At 48.7% G+C, this 12470-nt stretch overlaps 4 protein-coding genes across 4 annotated transcripts; all 4 read right to left on the bottom strand.

Annotated features, from left to right (window-relative positions):
- Positions 1 to 860: 860 nt before the first annotated feature.
- Positions 861 to 4847, bottom strand: GGS23DRAFT_591200 (uncharacterized protein). Its single transcript, XM_051517733.1, has 9 exons — positions 4666 to 4847; positions 4395 to 4611; positions 4283 to 4339; positions 3901 to 4233; positions 3670 to 3841; positions 3546 to 3614; positions 2038 to 3484; positions 1483 to 1977; positions 861 to 1417 (listed from the first exon to the last, which is right to left on the bottom strand). Exons 1-9 carry the CDS (start codon positions 4782 to 4784, stop codon positions 982 to 984), a joined length of 3345 nt encoding a protein of 1114 aa, XP_051366953.1. The 5' UTR covers positions 4785 to 4847; the 3' UTR covers positions 861 to 981.
- A 738-nt stretch (positions 4848 to 5585) lies between these two features.
- On the bottom strand, positions 5586 to 6686 carry GGS23DRAFT_608388 (uncharacterized protein; the record flags this gene model as incomplete). The annotated part of the gene is made up of 5 exons (XM_051520201.1): positions 5586 to 5725; positions 5780 to 6015; positions 6077 to 6167; positions 6214 to 6295; positions 6360 to 6686. 5 exons carry the CDS (start codon positions 6684 to 6686, stop codon positions 5586 to 5588), a joined length of 876 nt encoding a protein of 291 aa, XP_051366952.1.
- Positions 6687 to 7007: 321 nt separating this feature from the next.
- GGS23DRAFT_523963 (uncharacterized protein) lies at positions 7008 to 9441 on the bottom strand. The gene is made up of 3 exons (XM_051514678.1): positions 8893 to 9441; positions 8083 to 8805; positions 7008 to 8032 (listed from the first exon to the last, which is right to left on the bottom strand). The coding sequence occupies exons 1-3, from the start codon at positions 8987 to 8989 to the stop codon at positions 7092 to 7094; spliced, it is 1761 nt and encodes a 586-aa protein (XP_051366951.1). The 5' UTR covers positions 8990 to 9441; the 3' UTR covers positions 7008 to 7091.
- A 1261-nt stretch (positions 9442 to 10702) lies between these two features.
- GGS23DRAFT_620885 (uncharacterized protein) lies at positions 10703 to 12002 on the bottom strand (the record flags this gene model as incomplete). The annotated part of the gene is made up of 2 exons (XM_051521139.1): positions 10703 to 11656; positions 11787 to 12002. 2 exons carry the CDS (start codon positions 12000 to 12002, stop codon positions 10703 to 10705), a joined length of 1170 nt encoding a protein of 389 aa, XP_051366950.1.
- Between the last annotated feature and the right edge of the window lie 468 nt (positions 12003 to 12470).

Raw genomic sequence — 12470 nt, 5'->3', positions numbered from 1 at the left:
GGCACTGGGCCAGTTGTTGGCAGTTGGGCAGTCCTTTTCGTGCCTCCATCACAGCGTGCCCACGCTGCTCCTGTTCAGTAATTCCGTGAATAATATGGTAATTAAAAGCTAGTCTTAACCGTTCTTAACATAAAATGCATAAAGCGAGGTATTCTTTCTACTTATACGTTAAGCGCTATAGATATTAAACTACTAATAGCGATAGCCTGCCTTAAAGCCGAGCCGTTAACGTGGTTTACGAAACGCTATATATAATAGCTAAACGGCGTATCGAGATACTTTCCTAAATAACAGACTATATAGCAAACGCTATACGATTCTCGTTAACGACTTTTATAGTAAAAGAAGTTTATTTAGTCGAGATCTAATTAATATTTACTCGTATTAATTAAGTAGTAGTTTATAGCTCTCTATATATATATTTACTACCGTATTTAACCAGTAAGCGCCCTTGAAATACGTATCAGATTAAAGCCGTAAAAACGCGAAATTAAAGGCAAAGCTTCATAAGAATTATAATTATAATATCTTAGGAATAGCTTTAATATTAATAGGAGGCGGTAAGCTCGAAATTATTAACTTTTAATGTTTTTTTAATGAGATTAGAGTAGCCCGAGGTGGGTATAGCCTGTGGTTACGTGATAGATGGTATATGTTAATTTAATTAAGTAAATTAATTACGTAATTAAATCTCTGATTTTTCTGACCTTTATCTAATTTTTTACGAGGAAAAATCGTTTATATGTAAATACATATAAAAAAGGGTAGTCCGTGAAGGGGTGGTCTGTAGAGGGGGGTCTAGCTTACGTGTTGGCCGGGAGTGTATTGCGTGATTAGTAACATACACCCTTTTAATGAAAGTTTCGTAATTATAGTGCTGTGTGAAGTTCGAATATTGCACACTGAAAGGAGATAACTAAATCTATTTCAAACCAATTCTCAACCGTTAGGTTGGCTCTGAGATGGCCGGCGTAGTGTCTCTCATCGGGACCAAAACGTCACAATTTCATCGAAATCCTCTTCCGTCAGCCCGCCATCCTCCTTAACCATAGCACTTGGAATAATTTCACTCCTCATTCTCGTTGCAATCTTTATAAGCTGCTCAGCTTCATCTTTATTCTGCCGAAGAAGAACCTTGCCCTTAAGAAAGGTTGTCCTCGTGATTTCCGGGGCGTATACTGTGGTGTCTACGGACCAGGCCTTTAAAGCCTGGTCAATAAGGGCGATAGCTTGCGCATGGTTTCCATCCCGAAAACAGTTCTGGGCCACCTTATGACATACGTCTGCAGTCCTATGGTGCTGATTGCAAATGGTAGATTGGTACTGTTCCAATGCTCTCAGGTGCAACCTTTCTCCCTCCGAGGTTCTCCCCTGGGACAAGCGGACGTTCCCTAAAGCGTGCAGTAAACGGCCGGTCCTTGGGGTTCCGATCAGCAATTGAAGGTATTTGTGATCGCAGACGAGAATAAGAAATATACGAACCTGAAGGAGTGGTTGTCCATATATCCGTACAGCTCTTCCCTGTCTGCTAGCCCCCTCTCAAGAATAGAGGCGGCGTGATCTAATTTCCCCTGAAGCCAATATGCGAGACCAATATTCGCGAGTGGGATGGATAGCTGGCCCTTGGTGAAGCCTGGCACTGCTTTATATCTAGCTTCCGAAGCGGCAAACAGCTTTTCAGCCTTTTTGTAGTCCTTAGCCATCATCCAGGCGGTCCCTAGCTGATTATATGCCCGAGCTAGGCGCTCATCCGTGGCACCTGTTTCGTTAAAGACAGCTTGTCTAATCTCTAAGAACTTCGCGTTATGCACCAAACAGGATTCGGTATCATTGGTCTCATTTGCTACTGCGCCGAGAACATACCGGATATCGGATTCCAGATCTCTTAAATCACGTTCCGTATTGCGTTGACATATTTCAAGTGCCAGATGGAGAGGCGGCTTGATATGATGAGATTGACCTCGCTCGTGCTGATACCTAAGCACCCGTGGGTCTCGGTCAGCTTCTATCCTATGTCTGCATGCATGTATTACTTACCACCCAGCCATTGTAAGTAGCCTGGCAAAGGGTACGTGTCCGTCCTCCTGGTTTGGGGCAAAATATTTCTCGTACGCAGCCTTTAAGCTGACCACGTGTGGGTAGAGCGACTCTGAGACTTCCCAAAACGAGACTGCATGGCCTCCCACATTGTTGACGGGCCACGCACTCAAGATGAGAGATACGGCGTTAGAAAAGACTTTTATCTGCCTCGTCTTTGGAATTCCCGCACGTATAACGTCCTGAGTGACTCGGTGAATCCAAAACTTCTCGTTCGCCATGTCATGCCGGACAAGCGATGATGCAATGAGTTGCTTTCGAGCATTGTAGAAGGGCACCTTCTTTTTCGGGTACTCTACGTTGTCTAAAGTGGAGCAATGACCAAGCAGAACGGGTTCTTGAATCCCGTCGGCGTCCAGGAACGCCATGATTTCAAGTAATGCGATTGCCTCAGGAGAAAGCTTCTCCAGTGACCAGACAGTCAGCATGTTTCCCCGGGCAGTCTCTCGACGGGGATGCGGTTCGACTCCATGTATCTCTGAGCCTTCATCCTGATCGTCGTATAGATCCAGAAATCGTTCAAAGGAGAGAAATGACAATCTAATGTAGCCGGCCATTTGGGTGATGGCAAGTGGCAAGCCTCCCAGGCGATCACCGATTCGTTTTGCCTGCTCCAAATCGTCGCGCCTTTGCGTAAGTTGCTGTATGAATTCAGCTGACTCTTCGACGTTAAAAGGCTGTATATCAACGACGCTTGTTGCCTGCGAGAAGCTTGTCACGGCAAGGGGGTTTCGGCTTGTGATAAGCACAGCTCCGTTGTTCGCTATATCCTTGTACGGTGCTAGGATATCGGGATCATCTGCATTGTCGAAGACTAGCAGCCACGAAGCTGGTGTGGATTTAGAGCCGCTTTCCTCATGCTCTATCTTGTAAGGGGAATAGAGCCACTCAAGAGCGAGACCTTTGTTGATGGCTTTGTCATTGGGCTCCCTGTGGTCCTGTATACCGAGGCTCAAGGCGATATGCGCAAGGTCTGAATCCAACTTGGATGTATCCTCGCTCCGTATCCAGAAAACAGCGTCGAATTCCTCTCGCCGCGAGTAGGCGTACTCAACGGCCGTTTCCGTCTTTCCTAGTCCGGCCATGCCGCATAATAGCCCAATCCTGGCGCGATCTGGCTCTGATGACACGAGCAAGTCCTTTGAGGGCAGAAGCACTTCATCAAGCCTCTCGAGCATATCCTGACGTCCATAGAATTGGGAGTTTCTCGTGAAAGTTTCCACCATAAAGCATGGAATTTCCGGGTTGGTTCGTTCTAGCATAAACCCTTCTATCAAGGCATCGATATAATCTCGACTGGAATCTGAGTTGAAGGTTATATCGACAGAGGTTTCATTGGCGCTATCGCTACCGTAAGATTGCGAAAGGAAGTTGTCTTTGGTGGGCTCTTGAAGCTGGTTAGTTACTGTCTCCACACTCCTCTTCCCGACGACCCGGATGGGACTTACGTTCTTTTGTCACTGAAAACGGTAAGTAGTTGTTTGAAGATAGGATGGGAATGGAAAGATTTATTCCTACTTAAGATGAGTGAATATTTTGTAGTTATTGACTGGCAGAACATGCTTTGCTTACGACTGTGTAGCCTTTCTTCAACTATCCTCAGAGATGGCGAAACGATACTTTGGAACCATTGGTGTATCAATCCCGCGCTGTCATTCATTTGCGGTAATTGAAGATGGTTTAGGTCTACCCCTACCACCTCCTCCGACTGAGAGGCGATCGCACAAAGAGCCTCGTCGACAACCTATCACCAACCGTTAGCCTATCATATCATGTTAGCTGACGACGGGGCACAGCTTATACAACGATATCTTTCTGTCCTGAGAACAAGTACCACGGTTCCCGAATCCTTGTAGTCTCTTTCTCGAAGACCGATATCATCTTGACCCGATAGTTTGCGCTCTGAAACCGATTTGCCAGGTCGCGCAGGAGCAATGAACCCTTTTGGATCCGCATTAAAGATTGGCGGCATAGTGGGTTCCCTGGTCCTATTTTTAACATAGAAAGTGCCCTGCTGCTAAATTCTTGTGCGTCGGCCCCTTCTAGAGAATGGGGCGTCCCGAGAAAGATGATTCCCGTGATCGTCTTTATCAGAACGCAGTATCTGTCGTAATGCGTATTGGCAATGCAGAGTGCCTATGTGCCAATGAGACTTCATTCGTACTGGGCCGGGAATGACACTGACCTGTTTGAGAATCGAACCTCCAAGACCATGGCATATAAATACCAACGGCGTCGGGTTCTGCTACCGTGTCAGCCTCTTCCATCTCGCTGGCGGTCATGTGCCGTAGAGTTACAGTCTGCCGATCTTGGAATTTCTGTAAGGCCATAAGAAGACCTCTGCCAGCGTCTAATATTCCTTGCCAACTGAAGTCATTGTCGAGATTGACCTGATGGTCATAGCTATGGATCTCTATTGCGATGTTTAAACTGGCCAATTGCTCTGCCCATGTAGGTTCACAGATTCCCCAAGATTCGCAATTGGCCGTTCCCACACCTGGGATGAGGATGACGCTAGGTCTTGTTAGTTTCAATTCGATTTCGCGACGAGGGCCCGGGTGTACGTACTGAATGCCATCTGAACCTCCGCTTGGAAATATCTTGAGCCGCGTTGAGAGTTGCGATGAAGAAGCCATTGGATAGCAGTCTACATGTGCATATTTTACCACAGGGAACTCAATCAGCATACAATACCACTTCACTCTGCCCCGTTTGTGGTATGGTATTAGCACCAGGTACAGACTTGGGCAAGGATACAATACAAACAGGTATTTCAAGGGTGGGAAGGCAATATATGATATGATAGATCCCATAATCAAATCCTCTGATTAGGACATACCAATGTAGGGTTACAATGCATTTAGAAAGGCTCTTGGAGAGGCCTCTGCTTATCTCTAGGCGCGTTTCCCGAGAGGTTCAATTTCCTAGCCTACTCTCATATTAATGCGTGTTACAACGTAGACGTCTACATTCTGCCACTTGTAGATGTAGGCTGATGTAGGTGGGTAGGATTTCTTACGAATCACATACGAGATATACCTTACCGGAGACAAGAGCAAATTTGGACGGGAGCCTTGTGTCCGTACATAAATATGGGGCTAACAGAAGGGGATCACTCTCTATGCAATAATACAACACAAGAGCCTACAGCTAGACTTGCACATGTTAAACTGGGGATTTCTCCGGTGCAAAATGGTACTTCATATGCCGCATGTTTCGGCACTCCGGCGAAAATGGGCAAGAATCATAGTTTAATAGGAAACAGCCCCAATGCCTAATATTACCCTGACAGATGAAAGGCCGCGCTGACTTCCGACGAGGCTCTGTGAAGCCACGAATTCGCTACCAACACAACGTACTTGATCCAGTAAGACTTCGGCAGTACCAGCGACAAAGACCACGAAATATAAAAGAATGTCACAGGACATAGCCTCGGAGAGGGAGCCTTATTCCCCTCTACCTCACCCCAATTTTCGTCCGAGGCAATGCTACATAGAAGCTACGTTGTCAATAGTCAAGGGAAGATCCTCCAAATCAGAATACAGAACGAAGAATCGGCAATCGATGCTCTCGCGCGGCGGTTCGTCTTTTTTCACAAGTGGGTTGTAGAAGCTGGCGTGTGGTGTACCTAAACCACTTGTTAGCTGACGACAGGCTTGCCGCTGACTGAAAATCAGCTTACTTTGCACACGAGACGCGTTGGACTCTGCACTTTTGAAGATAATCACTTCGTTAGTAGCATGGTCGGGGAGATAGTACCATTGCTGGCCCGGCGAATACTGGACCTGGACATTTTCGGTAAACCAATCAGGGTACACAATATCCCCTGCCATGGTGTCTTGCGTATGGCTTATCGTTCGTGAATCGCATAGGGCTAGCGGCCAGTCGTTCACAGGGCCCCGAAGAGGCTTCCACGTACTACAACAGTCAGGTCGAGCTACAAAACCACCATAGACGTGGGAATTGGAGTAATATTCACTTGACGATCTTCCAGTCATCCTTCAGAATGTCACCAGCGCGATCGCCGAACATCCTGCGGAGGAGCCTAGCACCTTCTTGGTTCGAAAAATCTTACGGGGTTAGCAGGCATCCAGAGGTTGGGACGGGGAAGCGGACCGATGTGGGCCATCGCGGTCGGCTGGTCAGCTTCGTAATCTTCCCCGGTCGATATGGGAAACGAAGAATGCCGACGCCGAACCTGCAGGCATGTCATCGGGTGTGAGAGCTAGCCTTATACCAAAGGATATCGATCTCTCACTGACGGCAAAGTCGAAGGGAACAACCCATTTCGCGTTCAGGTGCTTTCGGAGCGTCTCGCAAGACTCCGAAAGATAGATGGACTTGATGCTCTCCTCCGAGCTGAAGTCCTCATACTTCATCTTGGAGTTGAGGATTATCACGTCGAAGCCGTACGTGTCTATGCCAAGGTCACCCAAGCCCCGGATGCTGGTTATCGTGAGAATGTGTTTCTCTCTCTCGACGTTAGACTGCGGGATTTTGTCCGATGGGGGATATCTCAAGCTGTAAGGTTTCTCTGACAGATACTTCTCAAGCCTTCCGAGAAAGTGCATATCTGCGTTGACCTGCATATTGGTTCCTCTGAGATAGCCTTTGTCAGGTATGAGAGCCGCAATCAACTCTCGTGATCTTTGTCTTACCTGATGGGACGTGAAGATAGTTGCCTACATAGGATTCGCTCGAACTGCTGATCCGCTCGGAGAGTGTGAGGTTGTTGATGGCGATGAGAAGAGAGGAGCCATTCACACAGGACAGGGCGTACGAGCAGGCTTATATGGGGCTCTGGATATCGCACTTCCAACTTGCGATGATAACCGGAATGAGGCATCCCACACCGTAAGTAACTCCCTGCATGGTCCGTCGTATGAATTTATCATCTTAACCGAACCTAGAATTTGGGAATACGTAGTACTATATTGCTACGTCGGTCAATGAGCCTCATCTTGCCGTCATTGGAGCCGACTCCTGTCTCTTCTCTATATTGCCGCGAGGGATCTCTTCAGCCCTGCCTTCTGCGGTTCACCGCCGTAAACCTGCCGATTCCCATGCCTTCTTTTGTTATCCCCGGAAAGATAATACCGGTAAATAATGGTGGTCAGAGCACCCAGTCCTAAACAGGCTATGACCCAGGACCAAATAGTTGGCGCATTTTCTACACCGAATTCCTGTAAATTCATGCCGTATAGAGAGGTCATGAAACTGAGTGGTACAAAAACCATCGCTAGCTTTGTCAGCCTTGTGACATTTCGGGCCTCAACTATGGCTTTTGCTGACTCTTGGATTGTTGCTTTGTGGGCGACGATCGTCATTCCTTGGACGCATTCTCGGTGGAGAGCTGTCGCATATTGTAAAGCAGCTCGATAGTCCCGTAGGAAGGACTTGATCGTCTCTCCGCATTCGCTCTGTCGTTCGGCACTCAGTGCTTGAAACCACGGGCGTCTGTTCAGCCCCTCCATAAATTCGATCGGCTCAGTTAGATTCCTGACTTGTCGCCTCAGTTCTTGCTGACAATAGAGCAGATTTGATAGCGTTGAGAACTCCTGGTTAATTAGAGTATCGTGGTCAAGTTCGCTCCTGATTTTGGACTCAAGCTCTCTTAGAAGGTCCATTTCGGCAGAAACCACCACATGGAACCACGGCGAGACAGAGTAGAAAAGGTCGCATTGCGCTCTTTGAGGGTCGATATCATGAGAATAGATCTGCATGATGAAGTCTACTATACCGGATGGATCATTGCTCGGGGGGGTTTGGCTGCGTGTCCCCATTATCAGACTATCCTTAAACGTAGTTCTACGCCCGTAATGTGTGGTTGGGAAGTGATATTTGACTTCTCCAGGGACTGGACGCCTGCCTTTGGCTTTCCACGGTCCGTCGTAGCCTTCATCTAGCGGACGGCCCGCGTCATGCCATACCACGCCTAGAATCATATTAGAATGTGGATTTGGCTGTATGGCAATGATACATTACCTATCATCCCACAAGCTACCTCTTGAAAGCTGATGGAAATCTGTTGTTCGATCGAGAATTGATCCAATCCATGGGCGGAGAAGTCTCTGACAATCGAGTCACAAGGTGCTGCGTGCCAATGGTCCAATCTACTAATACGATTGATGTACTGAGCCATCGACTCGGAGGCATCCATTCTAAACTCGTCCAGAATGGTTTGGTTGTCTTCAAGGTACGATATGTCGGGGTAAGAGCCGATCGTAACCATCCTCAGTGAAACTGAATCCCCAGATACGGAGGGCAGTCGTGGCGCGTGAACGGATGCTGTTGTTGTTCTGCCCGCCGACTCCGACGAAAACGCCAAATGAGAACAGAAAATCTCGGGATATAGTAAATAATGCCCCCCGAGAGCATTCAGCACCTCAGCGGAAGGATAGCCGCGCAATAGCACTAAAGAAAAGTCTCTCCGCCCTAGTCCTCCTGGGGATCTAAGCTGCTCGAGCGCTTGGATGGTGCTGACTGGGATGAACTTGCCTTGCTGGTCGTTGAATCTGCGAATGGCCGCAAAGTGACACGGGGTTTTATTGTTGACTTGCGTGTGAATGGAATCGATGGCAGTGATGTGTGTTTCGTAGGGCTGCCCGAGAAAGCTGGCCAAATCGCGAAACATCTCACCATAGCGCAAAGACGAGGATAGTGTTTCTGAAAGCATAGATATTCTGATCGCATAGTCTTGCGGCGACACTGGGAAGATAGTAGATCAGGAATTTGGACTATTCCCGAAGACCTGTTGGAAATAGTTGTGAACTAAAAGCGGTTGACAAAACTTACAACCTTGAACGGGGCCCGCACTATGGGGGCCCGTCTGGTTTCCAACATAGTCATCTGGGTTGTCGTGACGACCCCTGTTCCCACTTTGGGGATCCATATGACGGTCAGATAGATGGCTGAAACCGACAAGCGGGGTTACAAAAAGGTGAGAGTAGTATAAGATTCGGTAAATGGGGTCTTAGAGAGAGGCACCGTAAAATCTCCTTGGGGCCAGTATCGGCGGCTTGGCTAGATATAGATAGTACGGTATGCTCAGCTGATCTCGGATATCCGCTGCCACATAGCGAGGCTTCATTATACCTACGTGGACAGTTTTTTTTGAAGGTGACAATTAAGCTGGGAAACGAAGTGTCGTAGCTCCGGATGACATTTACTGGCCCGAGACTGGGATCATATCTGCCTTGCGGTCCCCTAGCTGGTATGGGGCCGCCGCCTCCTAGATTATGGCGATGCCTTTACTGGTAACTTATTGGCATTCGCTTAAAGACCCTTTACCATGTCCTAGGCCACGCTGGCGTTGTCGGCGTTTCCTTCCTAGCGTAAATTAGATCTGATGGATGTGTGATAAGTGATAAATGCGAGCCAGGCGAAGCGAACTGGATGGGCATGTCTAGCCGCCTTGGCCAACGGATGGCGGGGCGAGCAAGGTGTAATTGGGCGGTTTGGAGACCTTGATGGCGGGGTTTCTATTCACTTGTGACATTCGGATGGAACATTCGACGACAGGACTGTCGCAGACCAACATTATTGACTCACGAGCTGGACCGACTACCTAATCCTACGAGTGCCAGTGTCCGGGTTGGGCAACGAAATAAGATGTTCAGCCGCTGATTATCAGTACTCATCTCTTCTTCGCAAAGCGGCCATCTCCTATTCTAGGCCACTCCTATTATTATCGTCGAGCACGTTTCTCTAATACTTGTTTTCTCTACCCATTGTTTGATTAGGGCATCGGCAACGGTAGCGGCTGTGTCTACATAGCCTGCTGATGGTTACCAAAAGGAGTTATTTAGCGTTCACCGGGGATGGGAGCCTTGTGATGCTAGCATCTTTATGGGTTTATTACGAGGGTAGAAGTTGTCCCAGCGCTTCTGTATGGTCTCTGGGGTCCACCACGTCGACGGAGCCCGGCCAGTACGTAGCACAGGTGCCTTAACCCCCTGCAAGACATATGGCCCAGTATGACGAGGGAAAACCTGGCGGGCGATGAGCCGCAGCCGGGATAGCGTAGGACGGGGCAGGTAAGCACCTGGGCATATGCTGGCAAGGTTGGGGTAAGATAGCCTGCCTGCTTTAGACTGCGCGTCGACATGGGCGGGGAGACGTCACAACATGCAGCATTTCCTCCACGCCGCAGCATTGTTAGGTGATAATACGCTCCTGCCTTTCCCCCCCGAGCCCCTACTGTCATGAGCGTACGGGGCTTTTATTCTCGCGATACAGTATTTCTGTATTTTAGACCTCCTTAAATTACGTTTCCACCTCTGCTAAGCAGGCTCTGAATAAAGTTGTCCAAGCCTGTGTTACCTAGGTACGTAAATACGAGCCGCCTGGGTCCTTTCAGCTTCGCAAACCTGGCTTTTCCTTTCCCTCGTTATTTGGCACATTGTCATCACGACCCCTCGAGTTTTGTTAACTTGATATCCTGTTCTAAGTTATGTGCTTTAGAGTGACTAGTCGGTTGGTCGTTCGTTAAGCGAATAAATAGATAGTGCTTGTCCCAATTGCTGTAGGCCAATAGAACATGCGATGACGAAAAACCACATTATCGACCGATTGATGTCCTTTACGATGTTGCTACGATGTTCACCTACATCACCGTACACATGCCTGACAATTCGTCGTCTTCGTTCGGCCTCAGCTTTTCCACACGTGACCTCATCAACTCTAAGTCATGCCAGTAAATGTGGCTTGTGAATCCGGTCCTAGGATTATGGAATTCTCGTGCCAAAACACGCAGACACTCCTCGTCTTGTAAGCGAAGGGCGGGGTAAGTGAGCCTGACTCGCTTCTGCTTCTGCCACGACGGATCGGTCTCGTACGCCTGTACGTATAGTGCATTCCGGAGCTTTCCCAGTCTCTTTTCGAACTGTTGAGATAGAATCATGAATCGAGCCGTGACCCAGACGTAGTTCAGGCTAGAGAAAGGCACATCGCCGCAGATGTCGTTCGTAATATCCCACTTCAGCAGATCGAGTAGATCCTGGCCTGACAACTCATGACTTCCGCCCGTGTTTTCTGGCTTGGGGCGATTAAATATTCTGTATACTTTTAGCATCATTGCCCTATGGGTGGCCCCAGGAACCGATTCTCCGCCCCTGCCTCCCTGAGGGAGAAATGTAGCCCATTCAATTAAATCCTCCTCGGAGATTCCGATGGTCCTTGCGCGCTTGACCAAATCTGTATCATCCATTCGTTTCTGCCCCGTAATGGGGTCGACTATATGCTTTGTCTGGCTGATGCGGTATATCCCTAGCAGGGACGACACGGGAATATCACTATCGGGAATTCGGTCGGGATTCCAGCCTGTCCCGTGGCAAGCCATAAGAAATGATTTCGTCCGCAAGAACTTGTTTGTTCTGAGCTCCCTGACATCGTCAAAGGTACGTCGGGCCCCGGAGCGGCGTGGCGGCGATTTGGCGATCCTTCTTTGGAAGGCTTCGCCGAAATTCGAAGTCGGGGCCTTGCCATCAGCGAAAAAGGACTCCGGGAATAGCTGCTGGGGTGACGAATACATTTCAACTGGCGCAGTTATATACCCTTTCTGGACGGGCATGTTGTGCAGGTGGACCAACAGTATGGGTTATGGGAGTGTATCGAGGACAATAAAGCTGTACTGGTAGGGGCCCCTGAGGCCCTCTTCAAGACCAACACCGCAGAGGAACGGCGAATACAACGGCAGACGGAACGGGCCCAATGTGCTTAGCAATGAGCTTCGAGAGGGACACGAGGCTCGACACAGTGATCTGGCCATTCGTGTTTGGGGTCGTTGGCGCATCATCGGGAAAAGTGGACAAAGAGGTAATGATGGCGTTAGATACTTGGATGATCCAAAATATGAGGCGGCTCGTGTCTCGCTTGTAGGTGAGATACGGATTGAGCGGAGCCATAGCCTCCTCCACAGAGCATTCTATAGAGGTGCGCGGACGGAGGTTCCAGGTTATAGGAGTTCGTTGTCACGACCTACTAATTCTGTTATTACTCTGAGGGGAGAGGTGACTTAGCTTAGGCTTGGTTTAAGGGTAACAGCAAGAAGGAGGTTCTCTGATCCTAGGCAGGATTCAGAGTCCGCCTATCCTTCAGGAGTCCACGGTGCGGCTCGGGGCCGCACTTGTGGCTCTTTATTGCCTTGCGGCCTCGGGTATCATTGCACGTAATCTAGCTAGGTACCCTCTTCCAGGCGGCACCTGTTCCGATATGGGTGCAGCGGGTGGTGTTGGTTCCTAACAGGAGATCCGAGGTGAAGTGACCGGCTGTGAACCGGCGACGGTGGTTCGTGCACAGTAACATTGGCTTCGAGAAATAGGTAATCCCGGAATCATAGCGGCTATTATATCATACTATAGACTATCGAGAAC

The sequence above is a fragment of the Durotheca rogersii genome (assembly GCF_024521655.1).
Source record: "Durotheca rogersii strain YMJ 92031201 chromosome Unknown GGS23scaffold_81, whole genome shotgun sequence".
NCBI classification, from domain to species: Eukaryota; Fungi; Ascomycota; class Sordariomycetes; order Xylariales; family Xylariaceae; genus Durotheca; species Durotheca rogersii.
The sequence above is the reverse complement of the archived record's forward strand: the minus strand, read 5'-3'. Positions and strand labels throughout refer to the sequence as shown.

What these genes read in the sequence shown, in the direction of transcription:
- GGS23DRAFT_591200 (XM_051517733.1), bottom strand. Translation starts at nt 4,784, where the DNA reads ATGCTGATTGAGTTCCCTGTGGTAAAATATGCACATGTAGACTGCTAT. An exon ending in GTTTTCAGTGACAAAAGAAC is followed by an intron (nt 3,485 to 3,545) that starts GTAAGTCCCATC and finishes ACCAGCTTCAAG; the next exon opens with AGCCCACCAAAGACAACTTC. An exon ending in ATGGACAACCACTCCTTCAG is followed by an intron (nt 1,418 to 1,482) that starts GTTCGTATATTT and finishes CGGAACCCCAAG; the next exon opens with GACCGGCCGTTTACTGCACG.
- GGS23DRAFT_523963 (XM_051514678.1), bottom strand. Translation starts at nt 8,989, where the DNA reads ATGGATCCCCAAAGTGGGAACAGGGGTCGTCACGACAACCCAGATGAC. An exon ending in TGCGGGCCCCGTTCAAGGTT is followed by an intron (nt 8,806 to 8,892) that starts GTAAGTTTTGTC and finishes CTATCTTCCCAG; the next exon opens with TGTCGCCGCAAGACTATGCG. An exon ending in GGTAGCTTGTGGGATGATAG is followed by an intron (nt 8,033 to 8,082) that starts GTAATGTATCAT and finishes ATATGATTCTAG; the next exon opens with GCGTGGTATGGCATGACGCG.